Consider the following 9,507-nt stretch of genomic DNA (forward strand, 5'->3'; position numbering starts at 1 on the left):
TACTGTTTCAAATAGAAGTAGTGTTATATATAGAAGCTCTCTCCACGTTCAGTGATAGAGTTGGTAGCAAACAGACAATTGCAAAATGTTCTTCCTCTCAGGATACTATCAGAAGGCTGGGATAAATTTTGCACTTCTAAGACTTGTCAAGCACTTAAGTAGTGCTACCAGCTTTTTAGCAAAAACATAGGAGGTTAGCACAAATTTATGTACAGATACTTTTGTAGAGTTAACAACAGTTCTACACTGGTTTTGTTCTGTTCCCCTTGGATTCTGCATAAGCGGGATCTTGTATGAAGACTAAACAGTTCTTTAAACTCTTGTTTTTCCTGTTATCTCAACCTAAATCTTGCACCATTTAGGAAGTTTGTCTTGTTGCAGATTGCAGCAGCAGAAGTCCAGGTGAAAGTAGTATATGGCCTAAAATCTACATTCTTTTCCAGGCTGAGCCTCTGGTTTCTGATCTTAAGGACCTCTTTCAACTAATTTATAATATGAAGAAGAAGGAAGAAGAAGAAAAGAAAAAGGTGAGTAAAAATATAGAAACTGTATGACACTGCATAAAGCTTGTTTCAATTTTGGCTGAGTTTTGGGCACTTGTGGGGCTAGATACTAAGTTCTGCCTAATTCCAGAACACTGAAAGATGTTGGTTAGCAGTTATGCCAGCTATCTGTCTGTCTAGGTTGGTAAGCTCCTCCAAAGTGAGAGATTTTTGATATTCTACATGATGTTTCGGTATTAAAAGTCTTCTTTTTTTCTTTAGAGTGAAGAAGCAAGTAAGACTGAGGTAAGTCACTCCTGCTCAGCCTCTCTTGATTAGGTATGCTGCTGACTACATCTTAGACTTTCTTTATGCTGATGGCATTATGAAGGCAATGTCAGATGCCCAATTAAATTGAAATGAGAGTAAAAGTGAACTGTGCAGCTAATACTGAGTAGTGATCTCTCTCATGCTTCCCTTCTCCGCTTGCCTTTTAAAGCCCACAGCTACTTTGCTTAAGGGAAATTTTGAAATTCTAATTATTTATGACAGTTATCCATCTATTACAGAAGGGTGGTGAAGATCTGCCTGCTGATCAAGCTGACAAAATGAAACTGGTAGGTTAAATTCTAAAACTTTGTTGATGCCATTAAAGTGTTCATAACTGACTGTCTACATGTTGTGTAGGAAATGCAGTATTTATAGATAAGGGTTTATAGTATTTACTGCAGATTTTACAGGAAATCTGTATGGTGCTTGATTTTTTTTTTCTTGTGAGAGCTCTAACAGATATCAATTCTTTCAATATTTCTGGCTTCAAGGGAGTTGACCAGATGGACTTGTTTGGGGATATGTCAACACCCCCTGATATGAGCAGTCCCACAGTAAGTAGCATCTAGATTACTTGCCTTGTCTTTTTTATTTATTTATTTTTTTTTGACAGCAAATCTAGTCCTAGTAATTAGTCCTGGTTTTACTGAGGTTTCTGCCTAGAAATCATCACTGTCCTAGAGGGGTAGGGCTATAGAAGTATCTGCTTAGTCTCTATATGCCATTCTAGTACCTAATTCTACTAATGTCATTCCAGTACCTCTGGCTCAAAGTTTGGCCTAATTGCACAGAAAATGTGCATAAACCTTATGGTACTCAGTATGACCTCAAAAATCCTATCATTTTAAATCTGGCACTATAAGCCATCATCTGTGTGATGCAGTTGGTGCTGTCAACCCAGACAGTGACCAAGCCTTACCCTTCTCCTGCATGCTTGGTGGAGAATTAGCATGTTACCTTCCATTGGCAAATAGCTCTTCAGTGTTATTCTGAAGGTGAGACTGCAACTAATTCATACCAAGGCAGTGTGATTTCACAGCCTGTCAAAACTAAGGACAAGTATTCAAACAGGGGTCTTGACTCCAGTGAAAGCCTAGGTGTAATTAGCTCTTACTGACTCTACTGTCACTAGATTGAAGAATAAGCATCTGATATTTACCTATAAGAACTGAAAAAAGATGTTTCAGTACTGGGTTTCAGAAACCAAATTTGACTATAGGCAGCAGTGCTTGCCTGTGTGATTTCAAATATTTATTGGTGTAATGTATTGGATACTAGGATTCTTTTTTTGCAGCTATTTTCCTCGAACTTTTTCACTGTGTGGCAAAATCTGTATATAACTAATTTCATTTTTCTCTCTGAAAAAATAGGAAACTAAAGAGATCCTGTTAGTGGATTTTAATTCTGAAATTGAGACCAAACAAACCTTTGCAAAAGAGGATCTCTTCTTGAATGGCATCACAGCTTCTCTTCCACAACCAAAGGCGCAGACACACTTCTTGCCTGAGAGTTCTTTCTCTACCAATCTCAGCTTCTTTCCTACGCCTAATCCAGACCCTTTCAGTGATGATCCTTTCACACAGCCACCCCAATCTGCACTACCTTCATTTGATTCTCTAAAATCTGATCAGAAGAAAAGTATGAGTACCTTGACTTCAGTGGGTAATGGTACTTCAGATGGTGATAATGACTACTTTGCTAAACAGTTTGACCAGATTTCTAATAGAACTGGCAAACAAGAAGCACTAACATGCCAGTGGCCAGTTGAGAGTACCTCACCTGCAGCAAGAATTCCCAATGTGATATCAGAGAGAGAACGGAATGGCTTTCTTGAAGTCCCAACAAACCTGTTTGTAGAAGGTACTTCCAAAGGAACATCTCTGCAGAATGGAGTAAAGCTGGATTCTGAAAACAATATCCAATTCATTCCACATGAGCCTATAACAATTAACCCACCACCACAGAGTACCAAGCCAGGAAGAGGAAGGAGATCTGTTAAGGTGAACAGTGTTCAAGTAATTTATGGTGATATGCATGAGTTTACTTGGACAAGCTGGGTGAAAGAAGCTTTTCTTTCTCATTACTCTATAACTGGCTACCTAGCTTCACAACACATCTACTTCTGCCTGCCCTGCTCATACTAACCTCTCTGCAGCCATAGTACCTTCTAATATCTATGAATGCTTCATAGTAGCTATGGTCACTAAATTCTATACTCTCTTCTTTAATGCTGCCATACTCCTGTAAAGATCTGGTAAGTATGCTGCTATGCATATTAGCACTTGATATAATGCCAGAATCTGTTATGATAGCTGTATAATCTTTTATGATAGCAGTATGTCCATCAATGAAGGGTTTCATAACAATAATATACTAGTACCAACTTACCAAAACATATGTGGATTCTCAGTATTTGCCTACTGAAGGCAATTTCAATGACTTGCCTGATTAGGCACAGGGTGGCTCTGGATCAGCTTTTGTCTTTTACTATATTATGCAAAACCCTACTGGCCTTGCCACAACCACAGGGATTTCTGGAGAATAAGCAGTAGTGTTTAAAGGGGTAGGGTGCAGAGGGAAGCTCAAGTACAGCAAAAAATCAATCAATTTTAAGTCCTGCTCTTCTGCTGTTGACTTGTGACTATTACATATTTTGCCTATTTAATGCCATGTATCTCTTTAGGCATGAACAAAAGGATAATGTTTGAAACTCTTATACTCTAAATGATACATCAAAACTCCCTCCTTTGCTTTAAATGGAAAAAAAAGTCTTCTAGTTCTGAACTAGGGAACCCTGATTGTGCTAGCAGGTGTTCTGCAATGGCATCTCACATTTTTTCTTTCTAGATTGCATCGAATGTCTTATTCAGCTCAGACTTCTTTGTGCCATCTATGGAGAACCAGAGGTTGAGCTCAGGGTCACAAGCAGGAACTCCACCAACTAATCCACTGGACCTCTTCAAAACAAGTTCTACCACAGCATCTCCATTGGCTGGTCTAGGTTAGTTTACAAAAGTAAAGGTTTTGTTTCACTCCAAGGTATCTACTAACACCAAAACATGGATTCTAGTTTTTCTTTACTTCTTCTGTAGTGCTGTACCCCTTAAATCCATATGCTGTTTGCCCTAAACTATTAAGTTCTGTGAATAGAGAGCTAAACTCTGTATCATCAACTGAATCAGGATTAATGCAGTTATCTGCTTTAACTTTGACAGCAGATTCCTGCTGCAGGTACACAAAGCTCAAGTGAGCCAAGCACAACTTGTGATGTCAGGGTAACATTGCTGCACAGTGTCTTAATAATAATTTAAACAAAAGTAAGTATATGGTAACAGGTAAATCCACCTGTCACTTCTGTGCTAGAAGTATGTTCCTCTTTCCCTTACAAATAATCTGAATTTTGTCTTTGCAGCACTTAAATGCAGCAAAGTAAAAATTTAAACCCTTTCTCCCACCCCCTCTCCCCAAAATGATTTGAAGTGCAAACCAAGAGATTTTTTGCAAACAGTACAAGAAAATCTTTTGCTGATACCCCTTATGAAATTTATACACTCCTGTTTGTGGTCATCAGATGACTGAAGTGCTGTGTAACAACAATCTCCCCCCAGGTTGCTTGCCAGTAACTTCATCACCATGGACCCCACAGACAGTTTCCTTCACTCAGGCTACATCAGTCTTTCCTGGGTCTATGATGCCTCCTCAGTCTCCAGGATTTACTCAATCTCTTGCCTTTGGTACTCAAGCAGTGCCAGGCTGGAACCAATCTTCATCTTTTGGTGCCACAGCCACTCAGTCTTCTGGAATGTGGTCACAGACAGCACAAGTTCCACCCAATTCTTGGGTTCAGCCAGCCAGTGCTGTAAATCCCTTCCAGAGCAATGTGTTCACATCTCCAACACTACCAGCTCAGCCAGCCTCAGCACTGCCCTCCGTGTCAACAGCAGCCAGCCCTCCACAGCCACCACCCAGAACTACCCTCCAGAAAGAGCTGTCCAAAAAAGAGAGCGATGCATTCATTGCTCTGGATCCACTTGGGGATAAAGAAATGAAGGATGTCAAGGAAATGTTCAAGGACTTCCAGCTGACAAAACCACCTGCAGTACCAGCGAGGAGAGGAGAACAGCAAAACCTTTCAGGTGCTTCTGGAATTTTCAGTTTTACTTTAGTAGTAAAGTAGGCATTTCTAAAGGTAGTACAGATCATGATGAAATGGAAGTTATCAAGCTGTCTGCCAAAACGACTGGTAATACTTTGGAGTTTACTGAAATAGAGGGTTGAAGGGTTGTCTCTACTAATTAATCAACTTGATCAATGGCAGAACACTGACACCTAGTGCCTAAATAATATGCACGAGGTAAACCTTAGTCTGTACAACGTTAGAATTTTCATCTGATTTAGGCTTAGTGAGGGACAAGCAGAAGTTAATATTGTGACTCAAAGTCACTCCAAGCATCTTCCATGTTATTATTTTGTGTTTCTAATTAGATGAGCTGTGGTGTAGCTAAACAGGCAGACCTGAATTCCTGTTAAATCTGTCAAGTGGTTGTAGCAGTATGTCTCTTTTTTAGAGCCTCCAAAGCCTGTTCCTCGACAAAGTGCACTGCCAGCTGATGGCCTGTTTGAAAGTCAAGATAAAGCAGACCCTTTCAGTGCTTCATCTGTAAGTAGTAAAATAACCCAACAAAACAAACAAAAAACCAACAAACCAGAAACAAACTACAAACAAAAACAAAAATGAAAACCCCAAAACGCCAAAATTTCCAAGTAACATCATCATCACAAAAAAAATGCCATCAAAACCCTTTTTTATCTCCTTAATAACCGTGGTGCCTATGTTTGAGCAGTAGTTTAGTTTTGGTTTTAGAGGCCAAACAATAAAAACCTTTTGCATCTTTGCGGCTAATATGTAATCTAGCAGAGGGTATCTGCTGCAAGAAGGTTAACAAAGCATTATTCCATTTGGCTTGGCTTAACAACCAGCTTCCCAAGGTGCAAAGTTCCATAGTATTGGGATCCTCCAGAAAAGAGTATCAAATAATGTAGCTGCAGAAATATTCCACTTTGGTTATAAATAACCCTCTTTAGAGCAGACTGAGCAGTGTGGATTGTTCAGCTCTCTAGCTGAACAAATGGGAGGTTCCATGTTCAGGACTCTGTGGGAAAGAAAATGGCTTCACCAGATCACTCCATTTGGGACAGAGCACTTGAAGCCTTCAGTGAAAATTCTGGACCAATTCCAGAGTCCTGGCTTTGGTCTTTTACCATTTGACTAACAGATATCTCATCACGATGCCACTGGCTCCAAAGAAGTGTTCAGTAACAGACATGGTTTTCTGATAAGCACCTTGCCTTGGACTAGCACAACAGCTAATACAGCTTAGAGGCCCCTTCTTTTGTTGAAACAGCACAGTAAATGTGTTTAGCAGGAGCTCTGAAGTATGCTTTCCAGGTGTTTCCAGGAAATAGCTCATAGAGCCACACAGTGTAAATCTGGTGAAAACTGTAAATCCACTAATAGCTTATCTCTCTTCCTGTAGAAGGAATCTCAGAATCCACCTTCCGGTCATTTTGGTGATCAATTTGGCAATCCGTTTGCATAGATCAGGTAAGTCTTCCACTAATAAGCCAACCTACTTCATCCTCTGAAATTTATTGAGGAAATGATTGGTAGATAGGATAGATTAGATAGGATAGATAACAACAGTGTTTTAACAGTAATGCTCTGAAAATGGCAAACAGTGCTTGGAAGAACTTCTACTAGAGTACCTCTATCACACCTGTACATAGCTGCATTCTATCTAAGACTAGTTAGATTTACTTTCTTAGAAATAAAGACTTTATTCTTTCACAGACTTTAATCCCAAGCCCTCAGTAGATATAGATTTCATTTCCTTGAGGAAAATTAATGACTATATATGTGCTGCAGAACTCAGGGGCTGACTGTAGTACCTTCAGATATCTGTGGGAGAATGTTAGCATAGAGTGCCCTGTATACAGCATACAGCTTTCTGAAGTTTAATCACCTCAATAATTGCAGGTTTGGACTCTTGGTAATTTGGAATAAAAACAGAAAAAAATATATTAGACTCTTACTCTGATTTTTAATCAAAAACCCTTTTGATTAAACAGCAAGCACCTTTGTTGCTAGAAACTAATGCCATTTGAAATGTCATACCATTGACTGAAGGGCATGGTCTACTGATCCAGCAAGTCTTCTTCCATACCTTTCAGTCTTTCCCTGAAATATTGTCTAGCTTCTGATAGAAGACAAGTGTTGGTATTTATTGCTTTAGTTTTGCTCTCAGTGGCTCTGTTTAAGCAATAAAGCCACAACTCATAACCATCCTAACACTGATTCCTTTCCATTTTACTAGGCATAACCAGAAAAGGACAAATGGAATAACTGGACCTCTTCTCAACGTGATTTTTCTATGTTTCACTTTGCTGTCTGCTATTCTTGCTGTTGTTTCATGATGTCTGCAATCAGAAATATATCCAGGTGGATTGAAGCATGGACCCTCTAAGAACATGCTGTGAAGATGATAATTCAGGGCAAAGCAAATGGGGATATTGACTCACGCTGAAAACCCAAATTCAAATTGGTGGATGTTACCTTTACTTTAGTTCTTTGCACTCTGTTACAGAGAGGTTGGCAGTGCTGAGAAATGTGTCTTGTACCATCTCCCTTCACATAGCACTTACTGTCCCAAAATAAAGGAACTTAATGTACCTAGGGGAGAGGTGTTGCCTTTGCTTAAGGGTGTTGAATTAGTAGTTAAAACTCCACACCTAAAACAACTAGGTCAGTTGCCTGTTAAGATAGCAGCAGCCAGTTGTAAAGTTAAGGGGATGCTACTCAGTTCTAATTGGTGACCAGGCAGATTACTTGGTGTCTTAGCCACAAAACTGTAACTATGTGTAGAGGAAGGTAATCTAATATTTAACTAAAAGTAAAAGTATCATTCTGCCATAAATGTGTCATTAAGGGACTGCGGGGTCTGTAACAGCACTGCTGAAGCCCTGAGTACTAAAGGCCTATACTGTAAACTGAAAAACTTCTTGCAGAACATTTAGGTAGTTGTGGACACTAACTGTTGTCTTGGTGCTAATATGGCAGTTTTCAGGGAGGGAAGTCTACTGGGATTACTTTCTATTAGGGTGGCTTGGCAAACAAATGAAATAAGCAGGTAGGGTTCTTGCTTATATCTCAGTGAATACCTGATGTGCTGAATCTGATTTGTAACGTGGTGTAATGGGGTATGTTTCCATCATGCTAGAAAACAAAACCACAAAAATGGCTTCAGTCCATGCCTAGGTTCCTTGTGAACAGTGCACCACCTCTGTGCCATTAATGAGGTAGTAGTCTAACTCTTGGAAAACATGTCTTTTCTCAAGAGCCTCTTTACTAACAGGTTTTTGAACCTGTTGCATCTGCCTGTAACAGCTACATTCTTGGCCAGTGGTGATGACTGATGTGTCAGGAAGTTTTTCTGTTGATGTTAAGTATAAACTTGAAATATTATTGTTAAATCAATGCCTAAGCCATTGTTAAACTGAAGATCTAAGAAAGTCGACTTGAATACAGCCTTAGTACCCAATTCTGCCAGTCATGCAATTAGTCTTTTATACGAACTTCTCTTGCACTTTCTGTAATGCAAATAAAAATTAAAAAAAATAAAATCACAAATTTAAGTATTTGTCTCAAACTGGAAATATAGAAACTTATCGATGTTACACTGTTATGTAAAACTGTAGTATCTGTTACTTAATGACATTAAAAAGAAGCAACTCTTCATACCAAATGAACATCAGTGTGGTTGTTAATTCTGTCCTCTGTAACTCAGTCTTGTGGTCTAGTTAACATTAGAAGTCCAAAGCCTGCTGAGAATCATTCCTCACAGCTTCTGTAGCTGTCTGATGACAGAGTCTTTCTGTTACTTCTTGCAGTGGACCTGTCCAACAAATGCTTTGCCATATTAAAAAATAAAATCTCCAGTTGATTTAGTAAAAACTGTCTCTAGAACTTTGTCCCTTTGGCTGCTCAGCCTGAGCTTGTTGCTAAAGAAGCTTTTGTGCTTCTTTCTGCAGATCTTTGGGAGCTGAGTACTTAAATTGCATTGCACTCAGAAGTTTCAGTAATTCATCTTGTGTACTCCAGCTTTGTAAGAGAACTAAACTGATGCTGGCAAATCTCAGAACATGTTCTCATGTTCAGAAGAAATTATACAACTCCTTGAACAGAGATAGCTCAAAAATTATAAATACATTAGTAAGATGCTGGTTTAGACTATCCTGCTTGTTTCTAATATTGTTTGATGAATAAGGGGTTAAAAAGAAGTCATTGCAAGGGGTTTATTATCCAACTTGAAATACAGGTCTTAAGGGAGTTTGCAGAGTCACAGTGGGTCTTTGTTGGCTTGTTTGGTTTGGGTTTTGGGGGGGTTTGTTTATTTTTGGGGGGGTTGGTTTCTGGGTGTTTTGGGCTTGTTTTGTTTGTTGGGGAGGGGAGGTTTTTTTGTTGTTTTGGGCTTTGTTTCTTCTATTTTCTTGGCTGCATGGCATCATATAATTCAGTATTAAAACTGAAAGGATAACAGCCTGCCTTAATGACCATATGAAGGAATATGTGTGCCAGTATTTGAGTTAGGATTTAAATTGCTGCTGTTCAGATTTTGGAATGGCCATCAGAATGCTC

The 9,507-nt window shown here is 39.1% G+C and overlaps 1 protein-coding gene across 1 annotated transcript in view; it reads left to right on the forward strand.

The window, feature by feature from the left end:
• DAB2 (DAB adaptor protein 2) overlaps positions 1-6,412 on the forward strand; it is an 8,493-nt gene extending 2,081 nt beyond the window's left edge. The window contains exons 3-11 of the mRNA XM_062513968.1: positions 444-527; positions 765-788; positions 1,052-1,099; positions 1,304-1,366; positions 2,183-2,812; positions 3,660-3,813; positions 4,421-4,948; positions 5,381-5,472; positions 6,350-6,412. Coding sequence (XP_062369952.1) covers positions 444-527; positions 765-788; positions 1,052-1,099; positions 1,304-1,366; positions 2,183-2,812; positions 3,660-3,813; positions 4,421-4,948; positions 5,381-5,472; positions 6,350-6,412 — 1,686 coding nt within the window. The remainder of the gene's footprint in view (positions 1-443; positions 528-764; positions 789-1,051; positions 1,100-1,303; positions 1,367-2,182; positions 2,813-3,659; positions 3,814-4,420; positions 4,949-5,380; positions 5,473-6,349) is intronic.
• The last annotated feature ends 3,095 nt before the right edge of the window (positions 6,413-9,507 follow it).

The sequence above is a fragment of the Cinclus cinclus genome, chromosome Z (genome assembly GCF_963662255.1).
Source record: "Cinclus cinclus chromosome Z, bCinCin1.1, whole genome shotgun sequence".
Taxonomy (NCBI): Eukaryota; Metazoa; Chordata; class Aves; order Passeriformes; family Cinclidae; genus Cinclus; species Cinclus cinclus.